This window comes from Suricata suricatta, chromosome 2 (assembly GCF_006229205.1).
Source record: "Suricata suricatta isolate VVHF042 chromosome 2, meerkat_22Aug2017_6uvM2_HiC, whole genome shotgun sequence".
Taxonomy (NCBI): Eukaryota; Metazoa; Chordata; class Mammalia; order Carnivora; family Herpestidae; genus Suricata; species Suricata suricatta.
In genome coordinates this window covers 70,756,525-70,781,130 of record NC_043701.1, presented here as the reverse complement: position 1 = coordinate 70,781,130, position 24,606 = coordinate 70,756,525, and the positions used below count along the sequence as shown (strand labels likewise).

The 24,606-nt window shown below is 35.2% G+C and overlaps 1 protein-coding gene across 1 annotated transcript in view; it reads left to right on the top strand.

Annotated features, from left to right (window-relative positions):
• SEMA3E (semaphorin 3E) overlaps positions 1-24,606 on the top strand; it is a 104,562-nt gene that overhangs the window by 41,706 nt on the left and 38,250 nt on the right. Inside the window, exons 4-7 of the mRNA XM_029956941.1 lie at positions 11,450-11,543; positions 21,567-21,686; positions 22,813-22,955; positions 24,390-24,504. Of these exons, the coding sequence (XP_029812801.1) occupies positions 11,450-11,543; positions 21,567-21,686; positions 22,813-22,955; positions 24,390-24,504 (472 nt within the window). The remainder of the gene's footprint in view (positions 1-11,449; positions 11,544-21,566; positions 21,687-22,812; positions 22,956-24,389; positions 24,505-24,606) is intronic.

The window sequence follows — 24,606 nt, the reverse complement described above, 5'->3', positions numbered from 1 at the left end:
ACCTTTCCAATTCATTCCTCTTTCTGTTCCTTCTGCCAGAACTATTATTATTCCTAACCGTTTCCACAAGTTTCCTTACAGTCTCACTGGCTCTTCACTCTGGCTTTATTCTCTGCTGTCAAATTAACTTCACTAAACAATAAGTCTTTTCAGAACATTCACGATTCGCCGTTGCACACTGAGTGAAGGTCTGAGCGCCTCCTCTCAGACAGCCCGTGTTCCTTAGTCTGCCTCTAACCTACCCTGTGTCTTCTCTCCTTCTCGCTCATTAAACTTGCCCAGTAGCAGTTTGGTTACAGTCAGTCAGGGCTCCTCACTCCTTCTTACCCATCCCTTCATCATGAAATGTTCTGTTCTGTTTTGTTTTGTTTTGTTTCTCTTTCCGGAATATCTTCCTATAGACAAGTGGTTAGGAAGATTGGGAATTAGATCTTCCTGTTAATAGCTGCATAAATCTGAATAAGTTTCTTTATATCTCTGAGCCTCAGAATCTTTATTTATAAAATAGAATAAAAATATCTATCTTGTAAGGTTGTGATAACAATGAAGTAAACAAATAAGCAGTGTTCTTAGGGACACCTGTCTGGCTCAGTAGGAAGTGTCTGACTCCTGATTTCGGCTTAGGTCATGATCTCAATGTTCATGAGATCAAGCCCCACATTGAGTGCATGGATTCTTGAGAGCATGTACATTCTTGTATGGGATTCTCCCTCTCTCTCCCTGCCCCTCCCTGACTCACACCCGTGTGCTTGCTCTCTTTCTCTCTCTCTCTCTCTCTCAAAATAAATAATAGAAATAAAACTTACCAAATATATATGTCTCCTTACATTTTAGTAACATGAAATGCACAAATAGGCAATGTTTTTATAACAATGTGTATCTTAACCAACTTTAGTTTAGGTGTTTTTTTTCATTATTTCCCTGGGAAAACTTTTCAGAGTATCACACCTCCTTCTCTCAGCCCAGACCTCTGTAATCCCAGTATTAAAATTAGGTTTCAAGTTCTTGTTCTTATCATAGTTGTACTTTTTTCCAGGACTTTTCACACTGAAGCACTCATTATAGGAATTATGTTTCCCCTATCTACAGCCTGAAAGATGTAGTTTCTGTCTTGTGATGTTCTTTGGATGATCACTGTACATTTAAATACCTGTCTTAAAGATTTCTAATAAGCAATAGAAGAGAAATTTTAGGTGAAAGTCTCTGCAGCAGTGACTGCAGTGCTGTGCAGAGTAATGACACGCACATTGAATGACGTACACATTGACATGTTATCGTAGCATATGTTAGGTAGTGTGTTTAGTCTCGATTCCGTTATCACTGGTGATGTGATCTCAGTGAAACATGCTGGTTGTCTCTTTTAATTGTATTATATAATTGTATTTAATTGTATTATATAATTGTATTAAATCTCTGTTCAACTAGGCTTGAGCCTCCAAAGTAATCATTCAACACAAGAAACATGTTAAGAATATACTCATATCCCTTTTATGTTTGTATCATAAGCTGATGTTCGTGGTTTGATAAAGGGGGGAGGAAATGCCAGAAGAAGACTAGATCATACACCCTCACTCCAAGACTGGGTCATGGGACAGGCCTTTCCATTTCAAGTATACGGCAAATTAGGCCATGTCCCAGGGATCGTAAAGTCAGAAAGGGTTTAAATATTATCAGCTTTGAGAATAATTTTGGAATACTCTTCTCTAACTGGATAAGAATTCTACGTTGGAGATATACAATTCCTCATCTGCATATGTCCTCTTTCCCAGAGAGAAAGCCAGGAGTCCCTTAACCTAGACTCCCATAACCATGGAAGACTTCACTCATTCACCCTAGTTTCTAAAATGTCCTTGGTTGACACCATTAACTCCAAGAGCTGTTTGGGTCCAGCCAGGACTGAATGACAAATCAGCTGTCACAGAAAGCGGCCTTTTCCTTGCAGCTGGCCCGCCCTTACTGTGCAGATGGTGGATTTATTTTTTTCTTTGACCAGCAATTCTTTTCTGTCTTCTCCACAGAGGACTGTGATCCTTTGTGATCATGTATGACTCAGTCGGCAGTAGGAACACTCGTAAGATTGAGGAGTTTTCACATATGTCCAAGGGAGAGGGAGCAGGGACTCAGAAGCCAGCGCTTACTCCAAAGGCCGTCTGTATGCTGAAAAGGGGCTTGACTTCCTTCCCATGAAAAGTAGATATTCATAATTTTATAAAAAGCATCTTTGTCCCCAAAAAAGAATCTTGATTCTTGCTTCATTGTGTGTGGTCAGAATAACAGTGAGAGTAGTCAAACCCAGAGGAGGTGGACAGGAAAAACAGAACCAAAAAGAAATCCAGATCTTACAGCTAACTTGAGTGAAGACGGATCTTTTCTTGCCAAGTGTAAATGTCTAAATAATTACCTCTGTCCTTCAGTTAAATTTTTTAAAGTATACATGAAATTTTCTTCATGATTATTTCTAGCATTCTCTGTTCTGTGTTGATACTAATATTAAGTTTATAGGAAAGAATATTTTAATATTAATATCTCTTAATATTTTACATATTAAAATATATTAATGCTTGCTTATAGTGTCATATATGTAGATTATATTATATATATATATAAGTTATGTATATGTACCATGTATTCTAAGAAATAGACTTTAATTGCTCATTTATGCTATACCAATTATTTTATTAAACAGTATATAGCGAATATCAGAAGTTAAACCCTGTTCATGCTGAACAAATATTTACTACCACTATTTTTTCTACTAAATTTGCCTGAAAATATCTACAAAGGATATAAGTCCATATTTGTACAAAAAATATCCGATTGTAATCACATTCACTAGACTTCTCAGCATTTTATGAAGCAGCTGAGACTGTGAAATTTAGGTCATGATGCCCATTATCACAAAACTCTATTTTCTTCAGCCTTTTTATATGTAGACCTGCTTTGGACATTGTATAATTTGTCTATGTAAAAAGATTCCAAGTAAGCTACTTAGTAATTTATTATGAAATGTTGCTTCAGTTTCAACATAAGTAGTAAATTTAGCAGCAGATGAACTGGGTGGCCAAAGCAAGGATTGGCTAGACATACTGTGATAGATTTTCTATCACATTAAATCTGACTTTTTCCAAAAGCCAACAAACATGATCATGAGGTAAATGAATCGAATTACAACCAATGCTGTTCTTATTAGAACACTGGCTCTGCCTATTTTGCGCATTATTAAAATACCGAATTTCTTAATCTCAGAACTAGATATTTAATTGTAATATGACATTTTCTAATGTGGCCTTATATGGTCCAACAAGTATTCAGCATCCAAATCTTTATTTTCTTAAGCTTATTTCAGTCTACTGCAGTTATTCTTCTTATGGATTAATAAATTTTGTCATCTTTGTCCAGTAGCTACATCTTCAAGTCAACATCCCCCTTCTAAGCCTTGTGATATAACTCTCATAGCTTTCTTTGCTTCTCCGCTTTGTAGAAGAAAAAGATATTCTAAGACCACTTTGTACATTTATGGCCCCAGACTATTTTTTAAATTTATTTTGTGTTCTTCATTGATATGTGTGAGTTCATTATATAATAAGGAAAGAAGAAAGCCTTTTTTATTTGAGTGAAAAAATATTTACGGCTTTTCCCATATTAAGATGTTTTTCCTAAAAATCATGAAGTTATATTATTTATCCCTTCTTCTTTTATGCCTCCTAGATTTTATGTCTTGCATGAAAAGGCCTTTCCCACACTGAAGGTTACATACCAAATTTTTATGTCTTTTTCTATTCCTTTGTATGATCCTATTTCTTACGTTTAAATTGTTGATCAATCTGGAATTTGGCTATAGGGCTATAGGACATGAGGTAGTAATCAAACTTTATTTTTTCCCATATGGCACTCCAGTTGTCCAAACACCATTTATTGAATAATCCATCATTTATCCTCAGTGCTTTGAAATACTATCCATATTAATGTGCATTCTTACACTTATGGCTTCTTGTACGATAGAATAAAGTTTTAAAGTTAACTGCAAAACAACAGAAAACAAAAACAAAATAATAATGAAATCAGCATGATGCACAATTGGGTTTGATATAAAACCTGGTTGCAAACCCTTGGAGTAGTAAGGGGTTGGTTTTCTCCTTGTATATAGTTATGTCACACTCAGATTTTCTGATTCTTTTAGTTTCTTTTATTTTAAATTCCTTCCTCTGATTCTCACAACATTTGTAGGAGACAGCACAAGTGTTGAAATTGAGGTTGAACAAGGTTATGGGACTTGAGCCATAGATCAAATGAGAGGCTTTCTTATCTCTGTATTAGATTATCTCTCTTTGGAAAAACATTTTTTAAGTCTTACTTGACTTCTTATTCCTATTCTTCTTTCCATTCCTTCTTTCTTTTTCTTCTTCCTAGTAATTTAAAACATCAGAGACTCTATTTCTGCCATTGAAATGGTATATTTGCCTAATATGATTCAACTATTAAAATACAGTTATTAGTTATTGAAGTATAGTTAACATATTGATAAATGAAAGAATTAACTAATGCATTAGTGGTAGTCACCTGTTCATTTTAGCTTTTCTGTTTGTTAAATTTATATTTAGAAAGGATGTTTTTCTTAATTTTGTGGGGTTTAAAAGGAATAGCATGCATCATGTTTCCTAAATTCAGTATTGACTGAAGGCTTGGGTTATGGTTGGCTTCTTAAATGTTGGCTGAATTACCCATTTATACATAATTACAGTGCATTGGAAATAATGCTACAAGAGATACATAGCACAGTCTATGGGAGAAGTTTTGCTTGGAGAAGTCTTGGAGAATATCAAGGAGATGTCATTTGTCAACAGCATTTCCTCATTAAGCAGGGTTTTTGTGTTGTAGAGAAAAGGAAGAATTGAATTCCCTTTTACCCCAAGGGAACATTCGATGAAAGAGCTGTGGGTATTATCGTGCATACAACCTTAAAGAAAGTAAGTCAGCTTGTGCTGCTGGAGTTTTGATTGGAGAGTGAGTTTCTGGAGGGAGAAAGCCTACAATGAAACCATGAAGATCCGGAACTGCCATTCCAGAGAAGGAACTTTATAATAATGAGGAAGCCCTTAAGAAGAGACACGATTGTATGTTAGAGGGTGATGAAGAAGAGGGAGGCAGGAAGGTTGATGCTGTTTTCTGATAAAAGTAGGATTTAGGACAAGATCATCATAAAGTCCGAAGAGTCGTTATGTCTAGTACTCTTCGTGTACCAGGCATACATTTCTGGCAGACACTGCTGGTAGTGTGGACTTTCAGAGACTATTGGAATCAGATGAGGATGAGGAGAAGGGAGCCAAGTAATAATGAAAGGAAACACAAAAGAGGGGGAACGATTATTTTTCCTACAAATACAGGTTTAAACAAATGTTTATTTACAAATTGAGCACAAGCAGTGAGTTAGCATTTTACCTCAGATGCATTATTTGCTTTTTTAAAAATGTTTGGTGGCATCTGCAAGCTATTCCAATCATGGTAAGGGGAATAAAACATTTAAATATATAATTTCACAAATAACCAAATTACGATAAGTATTTTCTTCTTTAAAAAATACCTTAATATACATTTTCAAACCCAGATTGTGCATTAATTATCTCATAGAAGGCACTCAGCACATCTGCAGTGCCCTCTCCATCTACAGTGGTAGGTAAGACGGATAGTATAAAATGAACGTGGAACTAGATGTTAGAAGATACTGTTTTAGACGTGCAAAGAATCACCCTGCCTCTCATGTTTCATCCATAAAAGGAAAATAATATTTGTGAACAATGTTATTGACCCTTTTTTTACTTCATAGGCTTATTTTGGGGCTGAAACAAAATAATACATGGAAAAGTAGTTCCTAAACTTTAAAGTATTATACAAATATGATTATTTTTTAGAGATAAAAATCTAAAACAGAAAAAATAAATAAAATGCAATGCTACTAGCAAGTGTCAAAACATTTACTTAAAATTTAACTCTCATTTTGTATTTTTTTCTGCTAGTTTATTGGGTCTTGGGGAAGTGTTTCAAATATACTTTAATGCATGTTTTAATTGATTGGCAGAAGAAAGGAAAGAATTGTGCAGTCATATTTAGTCATATTAAAATTAATTTGATACAGATTATTAGATAACTATCATGTAAAGAGTTAAAGAACGTGGTATGGTGATTATATACATTTATGTTTCAAAACTGCATCTTTATTTTTCATTGTTGATGGGTACATGCATATGTGCCTTGTGTATTTTACTACCTTTTCCCTGACATTGGAAGTAATTAATGAAATAGGGAATTATTTGATTTGTTTTAGAGTGTTTGTAATGTTCTCATTTTTTTCTGACATCTTTCAGACTATACTGATGACGTTAAGGGCACAAATAGTTCATCAGTCTGACTTATTAATGGAAAATTCTTATTTAATTGGCATGACATTTAAATGTGATATGTGTAGTAACTCACATATTGAAAATAGCTTACAGCAGGCTGGCTGGGTCCTGAGCACTCCCCTCAAGGCCTATAGGGAAAACCTCTCCTGGAAAGACTTTCCATTTATTCTTTAAACATGTTTCTGAAGAGCGCGTGCATCTGCTCACGTTTGCAAACCATAGGCCCTGCTTTCTCTCAAGCACAAGAGAACCCATTGAAAAACGTCTTCATACCACACTAAAACAAAACACGTAGCTCACAGTGCTAATGCTAGTGATGTCTTGTAAATTTAAGCCACATTACTCATGCCGAAATTCCAGCTGTTAAAACACAGATAATGGAAAGCCAGTGGAAGCACTGACCACCATTCTCAATAAGGTTAGACACCAACGTTACATATTACTTGAACCATAAGCGCAATTGCTTCGGGGTCATTGGCAATGTCATCATGCCTCAAGTTTTCTGGTTGGTTTGGTTGCTGAATCCCTCTTTATGGAAGAAAATGATATTACTCACTTTTTAGTATTTCATTGGAGTGTGCCCTAAATTAAACACTGCATTTAAGATCACAATGAACTCTCAAAATAATGTGAGCAACTACTTAATTTTGAAGTCTGCTTGATCTGTGCAGAACAAATCAATAGGAGTTTGGAATTTGCCTACATTGTTGTATCAGCATTATTCAGTATAGGATAAATTTTTTTCTTCTTAGCTCTTCTCAACAATTTCCACATCTCTTTTGTATGAAATTGCAAAAATAATATATTGAGTCCTGAGTAACTAAGATGAATTGAACCAGTGTACCTTTCTGTCATATGTAGCCTTACAAGGTAAAGAAAGTCTCCACTCTAAAAGCATAAAACAAAAGATCATATAAATTATTAAAAACTACTGTTAAGTTAGTTGTTTGATAAGAATTAAGAACTCAGTCTTTACCCGCAACTCAGTGTTGTAATTTCATGACCACACACCCACAGTATCAAAGGAGTATCTTATACTCATTTAAAAAAAAAAAAAAGAAAGAAAGAAAAGAAAATCAGTCCTGTGGGACAAGGGAAGCCTTAACTAAAAATGATTATACCTTCACGTCATACCTCCATATTACTTCAAACTACATATTGTCATTAATAAGGTCATGGTGGGGAGAATGCTTGAGTGGCTCAGTAGGTTAAGGGTCTGACTTCAGCTCAGGTCACAGTCTCACATTTTGTGAGTTCAAGCCCTGAACCAGGCTCTCTGCAGCAGCATGGAGCCCATGTTCGATCTTCTGTCTCCTCCCTTTCTCTTCCCCTGCTCTGCTCATATTCATTCCCTCTTTGACTCTCAAAAATAAATAAACATTATAAAAAATAATGTCATTGGGATTAAAATAAATACCATTAGTATTCTTCAATGTTTGATTTTATTTTTAATAAATGCCATGGAATATTATGTTATATTTATCCTAACCTGTAATCCATTAATACTGGCAAGAGTCTATCATAAATCATATGTGTATATATGTATATTATTTTCATTAAATAGCTGGGGAAGTTAGAACATATCTAATCTTTAGTTTTTTGAACTAATAATAGTTTCACTAAAGCCAATGGCAATCAAAATATAGTATAAAAAAAGAGGACCATGATGGTTCTATATGAGTAGCCCTCAGAAACTATATACAAGGTATGAGAGCATAATAATTTGTACATATTGTCTAGTTTCAAATCAACATACCTGTCTACGGCAGTTCTGAGAGTTCTTTTAGATATAAAAGAAAATAAGCATGGGCAAAAAAAATGTTTCTAGAAAGGTAGTATTTTTTCAAACATCATAAACATTGTGCATTTATTATGTGCGAGGTTTCTTATTTAATAAAGGGGATTGGAGGTTGACATCAGATGGGCAATTTCCTCAAGAAAACCCTGCAAACCAATAGGAAGGAGAGTTAAACACGTAGACAATTATAATACAGAAAAGTAAATGATATAAAAGGGGGATTCATATGATGCTTGCAAGGATGCAAAGAGGAAAAAGAAGAGATTCTAGGGAGGACAGAGAAGTCATATAGGATCCTGGGGGCAATAAAGTCTTTGGTGAATTTTTAATATTATATGAGCATTATTACCCTGAACACATTGAGAAGCCTGGGAAAGAGACTGTGGGAAACCTGCCAGGAGTTCAGAATGGCCGGTCCACGCACTGTGAGAGCAGCGGCAGACCTTTAAGTGTTCAGAACAACTCATTAGCTTGTTAGAAATATTACAGTCTTCAGAATGCACATTTAGTAGTTTTCGAATTTAAGAAGTAACCCACTCTGCAATCCAATTTGTCACTGTCTTTTATTTTTACAGTATTTGACTCCTGGAGTGTTGTTAACCAGGTGGAATGTATGGATGAAATGACTATGTCCTCTAAAGTTTTGGACTTTCCTTCTCTTTGTGCATAAAGATAATGGTGCTTATCTAAAGTAAAGATACTCCAGGAGTTTTTTTCTTTGTATTCGTTAGTGGGCTAAACAATTAGAAACCGAAGAGCACGTGCATTTTTAAAATTAAAATGATATGTCTGTCCTTCACACTATTCAAAAATATTCAGTTTTCATAGTGATGTAAAAAGCAGGCAAAATGTTTTAATTTTTTTATTTACAGTGATTATATGTTTAGATGTAATTTTAGCCATTAATCATAAAATCAGACCTATATTTGAAGTCTTCTACATAAAAGAGGAAGAGGCCTGTCAAGGCACATCTGAATTTGGACATGAGACATACATCTCTGAGAATATTTGAGTATCCAGCACTCATTTATTCTCAGGTTTAAATTTGAGGTTTTGTAAAAAAGTATGTTCTTTTACAGACGCAGATAGATTTACATATGACATACAATTGTGCCTCATACATAACTAAAAATTCCACATGATCCTGGTTTCCGTTTAGTTGTTTGCAAAATGTTAGGTTTATATGCATCTTTTTGAATGTAGGTTTCTATCAATTCAGTCTACTTCTCTTGAAAGCTGAAGACCCTGCTATGCCAGGTGACTGACAGCTCAGACCCGTCCTGACGTTCACCAATCAACAACAGCCTCAGGGGCCTCGGTTATCACTTATACTTTTGAAACCTGTGATTTCTTTAAGACGCTGTGACTCCATCCCCTTCATCGAGCTACCTTTCTCCAAAGTTTGAGATTCTCTCAATCTTAGAATTCTTCCTTTGCATTTTCTGTGTTTCGTCTGCTTGACAGTTTAAAACTTATATATTGTGCTGACTTGAATAATTTTCGCTTCAATTTTAGTGTTGAAGGTATCTAATTTTATCCCTTAGGTAAATTACCTTCATCTGTCATTCGTGACCAAAAAAAAGTTCAGTATCAGAATTTTGAAGTTATAGGACGTCTTGATTTAAGAAGGCACTTGAGTATCTCTCTTTACCGGCCTTCCGTGACCAAATATTGGGACTTTTTACTGCGTTAGAAAACATGTAAAATGTATGTCCTACCTACTTTTTTCAAACAATCCACAAAGTGGCAGTGTGACTAAAGGGTCAGACAAGTATTACATTCACACGCTTGATCACTTTCTCCTTCATATAATGCTGCGGGTCTGCTTTGCAAATAGATGAAAACCCCTCAGCACAGCTGGTAAGTGGGAGGACCAATAATTCTGTCTCATTTTAGCAAACTTTTTTTTCCTCCTGTCGCTTCAAATTTTTCATCTCTGAGGAGCGAAAACAAAAATGTCTCAAATTACTTATTGGTGTTCTTGCTCTCTGCTAATTTGTATAAAGTGTATGAGTAGGAAAAAAAGAATTGGACTTAAAGTTTTATTGCTTTTAGGCACCTCTGGGTCAGGAGCATACATTGGTTCTGTAGGCTGTGGTTCAATTCCAGGGATAAGACTGAAGGGTTATAGGGGACAGGTGAACTCTGCACTTACTAAAAGGTTTCGGAATAGCAGAATCAGAATGGTGGTTTTAGAAAATCAGAGAAAGAAAAATGTGTCACATAACAAAGTGAGATCAGGATAGAACAGGTAATGGGAAGTAAGGGGTTTAGCTAAGAAAGTCAAAATCAAGTTGGAGAAAAGTGCTGGCACCTCACAGGTTACTCAGGACGTTAGGATTGCTTTTAGGCTCACAGTTCAAAGACGGGCAGGGCCATTCAACAATACCAGTGGGCAGTGTCAGCAATATTCTATTGCAAAGTAGTGGGGGGTTTTCCTATAAAATTTTCCATATTAATTCCTGTTGTCACTTTTCCAAAGTACTTTCTTTTACCCTAACCATTATAGCACTCTTAATATAAAACTGTAGCAATGAGAATTTTGATACCTGAGAATATTCAGAGAACACTTCTGTGATTATGGATTTGCAGTAGGAACCAACATAATCGTTCTTCACAGAAATATTTATTTTCAGGTTCTCATTTATGTGACATGAGTCTGACACGTCGCTCATAATGTGACTATTTATGCCTCGATATTCCAATACTTATTTATGCAGCCATTATTCTCTAAATTATTAGAGGTAAGTGTCTATACAATGAATATGTGATGAAGAATGAAAATGATTGGAAATAAATAATCCAAATTGATAGAAAATTTTATACTTTCTTTTGTGGGCGTTTCAAAAAAAAATCAGTCATGGCCTTTCTGGAATAAAAGACGATTTCTGTATTTATCACTGAACCTCCCTTTTAGTAACCTTTCTTCGGCAAGTTTTCATTTCTTTGGAGTATTTAACTGACCCATCTCGAAGTAACTAATACTGTCCGCTCAAGTGATAAAAACTGCAAATAACTTACTTCACTTCATCACCTGTCATCTTACTGGGAAGGAGCAAGAGAATCCACATGGGCCTGAAAGCCCCGTATTCATTCACAAAACCCAGCTTGGTCCTAAATAACTTGATGTTAGTCACTGGTGCCCTGTTTACACAGCGATTCTGTAAAAGGTCAAGGTGTTTATGTTTTCTCTGAGCAATCAGATTCTTAGTAAAGTTGGCAAATAGTGACGGCTTCTCTGGTCTTCTTCCAGGACCCCCTGTTTCGTCTGGAGCCGCACAGGTCTGAGAGAGGGAGGGGCCGATGCCCTTTTGATCCCAGTTCATCCTTCATCTCTACCTTAATTGGTAATTATTGTTGCCACAATCAATTGATCATCATATTGATTTTGAAACCTCAGTTTGATTCTTTTGGTGTTTCTTTATATGTGTTTCCCTGTCATATTTATTTATTGGTGCTGAAAGCAATGATACTAAATTTCCAATCATGCTAAGTTGAGCCAATTGAACTCTAAAATAAGTGCCGCTACTGTGAAGTATATGTGTCTCATTCTGAAAACACAGATTGCTACTTACTATCTGATATAAAACGCCTTGTAGTGTGTCATTTACTGTTCAAAAAATGCAGTTATAGGAACACTTTTATAAAAACGTTGCCATCTAGAGAAACTGAATTATTTTAACATGTTAGTTACTAATATTTTAGTCTCTGACTTTAGGCGAATTTTTTATATCCTCTTGGTGTCCTCCTCTGTATCGGTAGAAGTCATCAGAAAGTCATCTCAGTTGAGAATTAAAGTTATTTATCTAAAGTCCTGTTAGCCTAGAATCTAAACTACAAAGGGTAACCACTTTAAACTTCTACCAAATGTCCACATTGAAATAATAGAAAAAGCTAGCATATCTGATCTAGATTTCCATCTGATTCATTTAGTTAGCTGAGGTACCTGAGTACCTCACTTAAGACACAGTGAAGTTCTTTTTCTTTTTTCTTTTATTCTTGGGGTTTAAAAATGGCACACTTGACGGGGCACCTGGTGGCTCAGTTAAGCATCCGACTTCAGCCCAGGTCATGGTCTCACAGTTCGTGAGTTTGAGCCCCACATCAGGCTCTATACTGACAGCTCAGAACCTGGAACCTGCTTCGGATTCTGTGTCTCCCTCTCTCTCTCTGCCCATCCCCCACTCACAATGTATCTCTCTCTCTCAAATAAATAAACATTAAAAAAAATTTTTTTAAATAGCACCCTCGTTCAAAACACTCCAGTACTGTGAAGGTACATGGAGGAGCTCCCAAGTATAAAATTGAAGAGAGATCTCCCTGACCCCTGATTGCGTGCCATGAGAAATCTTTTTTTCCCACAGAGTCTTGAGGTTCTGATACAGGTATGTTGCAGATGTATGAATTTCTGTCATTACACTTGCAACGCTTAGAGTTTATGCTAATATGAGGTCACCCTGTTTGCAGAAAATGGGAAAGTGTAAAAGAACATGTAAGGACATCCTATTTAAACTAAAGGGTTAACACTTGAAACTCCCCGCCGAAGAATAACCCGAACACCACTCACTTGATTTTGTGTGGATACAGATATTCCTGTGTAGCCTACGAACTTTATAGTCGTTCCTATATAGTTGATTTTGATGGGCCTTATCTCCGGATCCCACTCTCTGTGCTTCTCCAGCCCAGCCATGGTACCTGAGTCCAAGCAAGCACAGCTTCATTCATGTGTGCAGTGGACCCTTGAACAGCACAGGTCTGAACTGAACAGGTCCAAGTATATGCAGATCTTTTAAAAATAAATACAGTGCAGCACTGAGATGAGATTTCACACAGTAATAAAGGTCTCTAGGAGCTTGAATAAAGACATGTAATATTCTTAAATAATATAAAAATTTAAAGGAAAAGAGTATTTTAAGGTAGCTGGTGTTCCTCTATAACCTATTTGTGTGTGTGTGTGTGTGTGTGTGTGTGTGTGAACAGAATATAAGGAAAGGAGAATTTAAATGTGAAAATAAGGTTGCCTAAGTAAGTTTAGACTTGAGTAGGAATCAAACTTTGGGGAGTGATGAATGCCAGATCCAAAAACGTTAGAAATGACAATGTATGAACTAAAATACAGGCATTTGTTAAACTTAGGCAATTTTTATTTCTAATGCTTTTAGTGTTTTGGGGGGAAAGTTCATAGACTGAAAACCAGAATATGTTTGGAAGAGATTTACTTATCATCCCTTTTTCCATGCATCTTGGACAGAATGGGCCTTCTCTAAATATTCACTGACTAGAGTCAATATCCTTCAACCAACAAACAAACAAAAATCTTGGAATATGATTTATAAGAATGTTATAAGTGATAGCGAATGTTGAAAATCAGAGTGAACACTACGTCTATAGTGAAATCCCAAGAAGGTTTGAACACCATTTATTTTCAACATTTCATTGAAAAGGTTGAAACAGTTTCTTCAGTGGCCCTGCCACTCACCACTAAGCCTCCCTGGAGCTTATTTATGCATAAAATCAGCAACTTAAAACTGAATTTTTTAAGAGGGGAAATATTACTGGAGGGACATTTCCAAGTGAGTTTCATTGAACTTCCAAATCAAATTACACTGTGCTGAAATGTGAAGTGCTTGCCATCTGGGTGGCTGTTTCGCTTATTCAAAAGAGAAATCAAATCCTAAGAGCCCTCCAAACCAAACACAAAAGTTATGGGAATAATCCCTCCAAAGAGAAGAAATAAAAATATAATTCTTCACATTTATCCACTAGCTTTCATCCCCAAGTACCTTTGAAAGACCGTTCACTCACTGTAGAAATGCAGCAGCCACTGAGATAGAAACCCGATAACCTATGTGAGCCAGCAACTCAAAGAAGAGGAAGTAGAAATAATTCAACCAGTTGAAAAAACAGCAGGAATTTGGGCTGGAAAAACGGAGCTACCTGAGTTGGAATTTGGCAAGCTCGATGTAGCTTACTCTGACAGGGAAAGAATGCGTTAATGTGGTATTTTATGGCCACACATGTTCCCTGTTGATGGGTTAGGACAGGACGCCAGCAAAATGATGACCATTTTTAGAGCGCACTCCTTCTTTGTTTCTTGGTTAATTATAGTCCACACTAACTGTTTAGTACCTGTTCACCTTAAGATACGCTTTTGTGATAAGAAATTCAAATTTGTAACAATACTCAGAAACTAACAAGGCCCCGAAAGGGAAAAAAGTAAATGTGCCAGAAAATCAAAGAACATCTCATAATTTCTTAACTTTAGATACAGTTTTCATTTCAGTCCCTTAAATCCATTAGCTGAAGATCACATGAAGTAAAAGCTTACGGAAGAACTAAAGAAAGAATATTTGCTAGGTAAAAGACAAGTTAATGACCGTGTTTTAATTAAATTTGTAATCTGATTTAGAAATGAAATGTTAGTATCTTGCCATGATTCCATGTGAAACAGATTTTAAGGAATAAAGCAAGCTATATTCTGTATGTTCAGAAATCATTTGAAATGAAATCTTATATTAATTAGGGTTGCTTTTCAAATACCACTTGGTATTAACATAGCTTATCTTGGTAGTATATAAACTCATATTGCAGGTGCAATATTTCTGCATGTTTAGCCACATTCTCCGTGGCTATCGTCATTAGTAATATTATATTTTAAATGGTCTTAAGTAACCGTGTGAAGAATATAGGAAATCACACCATGGTTTTAAAAACCCTTTGTCGAAACAGTGAATTATTTATTAAAATTAATTGCTGCATTACTTGCCTATGCCTTTCGTCCATAGATACTTAGTGCTTTTCTTGCTACCAAATTACTGGGTTTGGTGACTGACTAAATAAAAATTCAAGGTGCTGGGAGTACCTGGGTGGCCCAGTCAGTTAAGCATCTGACTCTTCAACTCAGGTCATGATTTCATGATTCGTGGGTTCAAGCCCCTCATCAGGCTCTGGGCTGACAGTGTGGAGCCTGCTTAGGATTCTCCTTCTCTCCCTCTCCCTTTGTCCCTCCCCTGCTCTCTTTCTCTCTCTCTCAAAATAAATAAATAAACAAAAAATTTCAAGAAATACTTTCTTTATGTCACGTATCTTTTTGGCCAGGGAGGAAAATATTGGCTGACTCTTACTCATCAGCTATGTTGGGTGTAATATTACAGTATTCTTACTAAGTTGATAACACCTTCAGCAAGTGCAGGACTTTCCTTATATTTTTCCCTCTCAATTCTTTTGCCATTTTTTAAAAATTTCATTCTGACTCACATTTGTATTACTAGTTCCAGGTGTAATTTAATATTGACCATACCTGATGTGACTGAAGCATGCTAACATGCATGTGACTAGTGTTTGGACACTACCACTGTAATCTGCCATGTATGTTTTCTTTGCTTTCAAAGTGTTCGCTCTGTTGTTAGGATATCTTGAAGATATTTCTTAAGTTAAAGACTTACTAAAACTTTATTTCAACAAATAACCATGAAAAACATTGTACTCACTGACATTTTCTTTCTACGCTCTTGTTGGTCCTATCTTATCTTTCTCAGCAAATAAAATTTTAAAAGTTTACAGCCGCTGAAATTTTCTTCCTGCACTTTTATTCGTAATAATGAGACCTTTGTGAATTTATGTCCTCATTATATATTCTGTGAATTAAAGGTCAGTGCTGATTGAGTGAACGGGGATTGGACTATATGCAGGGGAGGTTTAAGTGGTGATTTCAAGCTCCTAATAGCATGAAAATTTTTTAAAAATAAATATTCCTTTTAAATTCCTTATATTCAGGACAGAGTTATGAACGAACATTTCTGGCACAAAATATGGCTTCATAAATACTAGAAAAATAAGTGAAACAATCCAAATGGAGGTAGAATCTATGCCCTTAAAATTGCATCCTCTGTAAACCTAGCAAGTGAAGTGTATTTGCTGATTTCTTGAACGCATCCTGTTTGTATGGAAACTGAGACTTAAAATTATCCCTTTCCATGTTCTGTCCTTAAAGAATATCCATAACGTCTTATACGAGTCTGTTGCTCTCTCACATTTGGCAAAATGCCCATTATCCACGTGCTCACTATTGCTTCTGGCTCTAACTATGAGTCTCTAAGGGGCTCTTTGAATATTTTGCTTATGGGTTCCTCAAAACAAACAAACCAACAAAAACATAAGGATAGAAGGGAAGAAAAGTCCAAACAACAGCTGTATGGCTGACAGGAGGATGCAGTTTGCCTGATTTCTTTTCGCTTCCTAAGCAGAGTGGGGGTGGGACCTGGGATGTGGCTGTTGGAACATAGGGGTCGTTCTAGTCCATCCCCTCCCCCCAAGTGCATTTTGTTCTGTTTGCAGTGATACATGTTATAGTCATTCTGCAAAATGAGGCATCTGATATCAGAATGGTTTTCTAACAAAATTACACAATTCAATTATAAAATGAGGCAGTTAAATCAGTCTTTAGCCATGTGCTGTCCATCAGGCAAAGATAAAATAGATTTCACATTATTTTGATATGTAGACATTTACAACATAAATATGAGAAATTCTTGGGTAAATCTTAAGAAGATAAAATGGTGTGAAAAACTGTGTGTTTTTTCTTACCCAGTAATTAAATTCTGTATTTCAAACCTGGTGGATAAATCTTGAATCAATTAGTAAGTATACAGCCCGTGAGCAAAGCTGTTGATAAGTTTCATAAAATATTAAGGCCATGTAATATATTTAACTGAAACTTCAGTTAGAATTTGTATTGTAAAAAAAAGGAATTCTGTAGAAAACTATTTTATTTTGATGCATTTTAACTTAGAATTATTTACAGTGGATTTGTTTTTGTATCTGCCAAGAGTCAAGTGATTGTCTTACTTTCTTTCATATCAGCAATTTAGTGCAGACACAGGTTTGGAGGCTGAAACTATAAGGGATAGATCCTGGAAGAAAACGGAGTCTTGTGTTCATGAATTAACATGATTAAATATAGGATTTTTAAGGAACAAAAATTCAAGGAACTCTGTTCTTCACATAAATGCCTAATTATTTTTTCCCAAAGCATTTGTGAAAAATCGGGATCTTGGCCTCAGTGTTCCTACTGTATTTTATAGCTTTTTAATTTAAACACCTAAGATAATTTTTAAATATGCTCACTTATTAATTCATTATTCTCTATACTCATTCAACAGATCTTATTGAGCATTTTCTGTATTCCAGACACTATGTAAGAGAATATAGAAGACACATCAAGAAGCCAACATTCTAGTAAGGCGTGATGTCAAACATATAAGCAGTCAGCTAACATATAGTAGGATGATCAATATGGTCGAAATAGGCACCGGGGCTGTGGTGGTGGTAGGAGTTACTCTAACAGAAGTTTAGTCAAGGAAAGCTTCATGGAGGAGGTGGGCAGTAGCCAGGTACGTGGGAGATAAAGCAGGAAAGGAGACGCAGAATTCAAGGCAAAACATTTCCAGGCAGAGAGAACATAAAAGCTTGGCAAGCTCAAGAAAGTACATGTTCGTCTCTGATTTTACAAGTACCCAGGACCGTGAGATATTGAACAGTTTTGCCGCAAACAGCAGTTTCGAGCTAGAGGCTTAGTATGACAGATTTCCACTGCAGACAGAACTATTCTTGTGTCTGTACACAGAGACTACATTGAGCATGACAATAGTAAGTTTCATTCACCTGTCAAAATACCCTGCAGATGTTCTGTTGTTTAATTATAACCTCACATGACCACCTAAAATTAACACAACATCCGTTTCCAATACAAGTCAGTGCTATAACAAATAAAAAATAATATGTGGCATAAAAAATAAGTTGGTTCTTTATATTCAGTATATCAGAAGAGAGCAGATACTAGTTCAATTCCTGGCTAATCCATGAAAATATGATTTATCCAGATTTTTTTACACTCTGTAAAATACCAAACTATTGACTCACAAATTTATCCTAGTTAAATCAAATGGTTAGAATTTTAAAGTAAAGTAGTCAATTAAAATATTGTGATATGTAATTTATGTATATCAATTATTGTAATGATGCTGAGTATTTTGGCTCATTTAATTACTATTAGGTGATATTTGTGTCTAAAGCCTTATTCTACTTTAGATTTGTAATTAAAGTTTTTTCCTTCAAAAAGTATTTTATCAAGCATAATTATTATCTATTGCTCTGAATTTATTTTGTTCTTTACACGGAGAATACGCTATGAACGGAGACTCTTTCCCTCCTGCGGAAAACCTAGCATTTCCAACAGAAAGAAACCTATTTGGTTTAGTTTTACACAGCATAGAGGTTTTAGCACCTGTCTGGTTTCTTTGAAGTTCACATCATACAGTTCATATTGTGTTATTTGATTGTTCACAAACTATTTTCTTTTATCTGAATACAAAAAGGGAAATTGGGTACAATTGGTAATCTATCATCTTTTCCTTTGTGCAGATAACGGGTCTTGAATATAGTATTATTCGCTAGCCTAAGGTCGCCATCTAGTGGCTCTAAGGGGCACTTGTTTGTTACGTTTATAAAATTCATTAAAACCAGTAGAACACAGTGTTTCAGACTGGGTGAGTGCAATGAAATTGATGTGAACCCATAAGAATATTATTTTCCTATGATAGTAGTGTTTTTAATTATTACAGTTCTAGAAATATTTTAAGAAACTAATTTAAATCAAATATTAAAGGCTTAAGGAATAGAAAACTGTCCTAGTTTTTAAGAATTCTATTTTTTGTGCCCATTATGTTTTAAGCATTCAGCCAAGTCCATATTAGAAAAATAAGTTTTTCTTAGAATAATTATATAAAATGGACTTTATGTTTTATATGGCAAATATAATGAAGTTTAATAATTAACAATGAAAATATTCCAGAAAAATCCTCACTCTGGTGGTTCAGTAGTCACTTAATACTTTAATGGATCAATTCATTCATTTATGCCATAATGTTCCCCAAGGCCTTTTAATGAATTTAACATGACTCTCTTTTATCCACGTTCAAGCAGTGCGGAATGCCTCCCACATGCGGTTCATATTCCTAACCGCTGATGCCATTTTATCTCCAAATATGCTTTCTCTGCATACAGATGTAACTTTCTGGTGAATCCACCACTAACTGACTTTGAAGTAAACTGTGCCACTTTTTCTTCTTTCTATTACCAAAGAACATGCTTAAATAAGAGTTCTCATATTACTTTTCTCTATAAAATTGTATTTTAAGTCCAAATATAAAACATCTTTGTTTTTTCATTTTCTGTTATTTTCTTTATCACATTGCTCACTGAATATACATTTCAGTATATGGGATAAACTCAGTAAATACAGGTCTTTTGTTTAACTTGTTATCTTGAAAATTCTCAAATACAAAGAAGAGTTGAAAGAGGTGTAAAATTTACAACTTTATACCATTTACCTTGATTCACCAGTTGTTAATACTCTACCACATTTCTCCCTGTCTCTCCTCTTTCTTTTATATGTATATGTATAGTTGAAAAGTGAATTCCTTTTTGAGAAACCTGGATTTTATTTATGTATTTCCTATATATGTTTTTAAAGTATCCATAGTGGATTTTGTGAACCAAACCAAACCAAACACAAAACCCCAACTATTTCCTTGCCTCTGTATAAGTGAAAATTAACGTATTATTATAACATAACTGAAAACTTATTTTTCTTATGCCTTCAAATTCAAATCATATCTCATTAGTCTATTTTTTAAGCCTGCTATAACAAAAGCAGTTATTTTAACTTGTTAAAAATTAAGTTAGTTAACTCAAATTGAAATTAAACTTAAAAAAATTTTTTTAATGTTCATTTATTTTTGGTAGACAGAGAGACCACAAGCAGGAGAGAAGACAGAGAGGGAGACACAGAGTGCAAAGCAGACTCCAGGCTCTGAGCTGTCAGCACAGAGCCCGATGCAGGGCTTGAACCCACAGACCATGAGATCATGTCTTAAGCTGAAGTCAGATGCTTAACTGACTGAGCCACCTAGGTGCCCCCAAAATAAACTTTTTTATAAAGTGTCCTCTTTGCAACTCATCTGATTACTCTTTCAAATTTTCAACCATACAAACATATTTAGTCTATTCAAGTTTTTTCAAAGTTTTAAAGGCCTTTCCTTAGAAAAAGCCCTTTATAAACATTAAAATAATTTTATTGAAATCTAATTAATAAAATTTACAAACACGAAATCATGTTCTCTTAAACGCTTGTATACGAGGTCAAATTTTTATACCTGTAACTTTAATAATTCTAATTTGAAATTAAATACTCAATTAAATTTATTAAAATAAATATATAATTAATTTGAATTCTCTTACACTTAAAGCACTTTGCCGTGTGTACACATATCTGTACACATTCCATATTTAACAGAAAAACATTAATATATTGAATTTAGTATAGTCATCAGTTCTATATTTTTAAACCTGATCAGAGTTATATATATGATATTCAGTATGAAATTGAGGTCACTGCTTCCACTTGCTGCCATCATTTGCTTCTTTTAGAGAGTTTTGCCAGGGACAGGACCCCCGAGCTGTGTACACCTGGGACAGTCCTTCTGGCGCCACTCAAGGGCACGCTGATTATCTTTTGTTGTCCCTTTGACAAAAGAGAATGCCAATCCCTATGCTTGATAGGTGCTGGTCTTCCTCAGTTCCCTTTAAGATATTTTTCTATTTATTTTTTTTCTCTTTTCACATGCTATTTTAGTGTCTTTCTTTCTAGCTCTCTCCAGGGACACACTGACATTTCTTGGAAACCCTGCGTACATTTGTGGTTCCTTGGACTGATTTAAGTCTGGGACCTCCACCACATGGGATAGCCAACTTCGTTCATTCTGATTGATTAAATTATAAATTTTTTATATCATTCCTTTAAGCCACAGACTTATAAGTTAAATGATAACTAATTGGATTATATATGACTTTGTCAGACTTTGTGGTTCCTACACTAAAATCATGTTAATGGAAGCAATTTCTTGTTCCAAGAAGGATTTGAATGAACTGACTTGCTTATACTACTACTACTACTAATACTAATAATAATAATAATACTCTGATATAAAGGCTAAAAGAAGTTTAGTAAAATAAAATGAGTCATATTACTTATCAAGTACTTATGTGGGTCTTGGTATATGTCAGCTCTTCTTTGAAGTGCTTTACTCTTTATGATACTTTGAGTGCTATTCCTATTTGGAAATGATGAAAGTGAGGCACAGATAGGTTAAGCAACTAGCCCAAGTTCACACAGCTAGTAAGTGGCAGAGTTAGGACCCAAAGCCCGAGAATCCAACTGCACCATCCATGCTCTAATAACATATTAATTTCATAAGGTCATATATGTAGGAAACCTGGCTGGCTTCTTGTTAACTGGTGTTTCCCTGTAGGTAGTGAGCTGTTTGCTGGGCTCTTCAGTGACTACTGGGGCAGAGACGCGGCCATCTTCCGGAGCCTGGGGCGGCTGGCCCATATTCGCACAGAGCACGATGACGAGCGCCTGTTGAAAGGTGGGGGTGAAGAGAAAAGAGAATGTGAATCAGAATTGAAACCAAGTCTAGAACGCAAGGGAAACTTGACATTTTTTGATAATAGTAACAATACAAATGCCATTTATAGTTGTTGATTTTTTTTTTTTACAAATTTCAGGATTTTTTATTAGTAATGTTCTTAAAATATCTGCAATATGCACATATCATTTTATATCAAAATGGATTGGCTTTATTATAAAACCAAGTTATCCCATAACAATACTTAGAAATCAGAATTTAAATGAGGAAAACAAACTAAATATATGAAAAGCAAAAAAATCCTTTCATCCAGTTAGTAGCTCTTTTCTCTTGTCAGTTGGTATAATTTTGGATGAATTGATTGCCTTGCTTTGCTTTTTTTAATAGGATCACGTTGTATTTAAAGACAAATAAAATCCTAGGAAAACCTCTAGCCATTCATTGATAGAATTCTTTGTACCAATCATGTTTATATTTGGGTGCCCTGATCTATCCAGAAATTAAAGCATCATTTAATAGTGAGGGTTTTTGGTAGTTTTAGCATTTTTATTAACCTTTGGTCATTACTGGGAGCATGTTATCATTAAAATATTTTACATAGCCTATCAGTCAAAGGTGGTTCACTTAGATCCCTTAGACTTTAACACAAAGACTTAAAATATATTTTCTACCTTAAAATGGTCTTCCATGAGCTGCCCTGGTAGATATTCTATGAACTTAAAAAACATGATAAACTTATCTATTAAAACTCCTGTATTCATGTTGACTTTTTATATACTTGGGAAGAAATTTGTGGAGATGAACACCCTCGTGCCCCTAATCTGTTCTTTGAGTGCATTTTAAGGTATATTTCACAGTGGGGGGTGTTTTTCCTTTCGTGACTCTTATTTCCCAATTAAAATTGCCTCTAATAGTTCCAAACAAAACTTGTGGTTTGCAAAGCTAATGGAGATATCTACATGATATTAATGTGCATCCAGCATTTCAAGGAAATAACTTTATTTCTTCATGAAATGTTGAAAGTTACACTGAAGCATTTGTGTGATACGTAATTTATTATTTATTAGAAAAACATAGCATTTTGTTGTAATAGCTATTTTATTCTTCTGCTTCTTTATACCTATAGAACCAAAGTTTGTAGGTTCATATATGATTCCTGACAATGAAGACCGAGATGACAACAAAGTGTATTTCTTTTTTACCGAGAAGGCCCTGGAGGCGGAAAGCAGTGCCCATGCAATTTACACCAGAGTGGGGCGACTCTGTGTGGTGAGGATCACCTTCCCTCATCTGTGTGCTTAGATCACGATTTACGGCCAGGCCTTGGTCCTTTGTTCTGTTTTCTTCTTTGTAGGTTTCTTTGTAAGCTTTTAAAGTTTATTTATTTTGAGAGAGCAAGAGAGAGAGCATGTGAGCAGGGAAGGGCCACACAGAGAGGGAGAGAGAGAATCCCAACCAGGCTCTGTGCTGTTAGCACAGAGCTTGACCTGGGGCTTGAACTCACGAATGGTGAGACCATGAGATCATGACCTGAGTCCAAATCCAAAGATAGATGTTTAATGGACTAAGCCATTGAGGCCTCCCAGTAGGCTTTCTACTATGAGATACTTTCTAATATTCTGTAGGCTGCCTAAAATCTGTATTTGCTGTATAATATTTATGCTTCGCATCTCCTGAAAGTTTGGTCTTTTTTTTTTTTTTTTAAGTTTATTTATTTTTAAAGGTGAGGGTAGAGAAAGAGAAAGAGAGAGAATCCTAAGCAAGCTCTGCACTGTCAGCACAGAGCCAAATGTGGGGCTTGATTCCACAAACCATGGTATCATGATCTGAGCTGAAATCAAAAGTTGGATTCTCAACTAAGCCACCTAGGTGCCCTCTCCTGAAAGTTTTATCTTAAGAAAGCTGTGCATTTTGTATGGTTTTCCCCGTTTTCAAAACCATACTAAGAAGAGATCATCTGTAGTTAGGCTGTACCTCTTCCTACACAGAAGTTTGAACTCCTTTTGTAAAAATTAATTTAACCAAAATCTTTTTAATTTTTTTAGTCCATATTCTCAGTAATTTACAGTTCATTTGGTTGATTCTGTTGAAAAAAACATCTATGGTTGGTTGGGTATTCAGATAGGCTGTTTGGAAATATTCAAAACCAACTGAAAAAGCAATATATATTGACAGAAGGCTAATAATATTGCAAATGTAAAGTTACTTTGATATTTCAAAATAAATTTAAGAGGAAGTTTAAATATACATATATATAGCCACATGTGAACTGTGGTGTGTGTATGTGTGTGCAAACATATAGGTTTGTTGTGTGTATGTATATGTATTTCAAGTTTTTTCTAAAAGAAAAAAATAGTGGCTGCATTTTCTGAAATAAACAAATTATTTATCAATAAAATAATATTGAAGATTACAGTATTATGAAAACCACTACTTTATATCAGAAATACTGCTCTATTAGTATTCTTTAATACCTGGAAAGTATATTTAATGGACAGAGTAAAAATATACTAACCAGGCAGAAGGTGGCAATCTTCAAGAATTTTCATGAGCAAATGCATCTGTGGTAGTATTTGAGGATTAAGCTATAATTTCCAGATTAAACAGAAAAGCTACAACACTTGCCATCTCCATGTTTAATAAAACAAAATTTGTTGCTAAAAGGTCTTTAGGTACTCATTGACGTGCTTCTGTTTGTCGCAGAATGATGTAGGAGGACAGAGAATCCTGGTGAATAAGTGGAGTACTTTCCTCAAAGCGCGACTCGTGTGCTCAGTACCAGGAGTGAATGGAATTGACACATATTTTGATGAATTAGGTAAATCTTATTGAACTGAAGGAATTAAATGTTACCTTTGATGTTTATTCCTCTGGATAAACCCTCACTGTCTCTAGCACTCAGGGAGACTTGTTTCCTGTG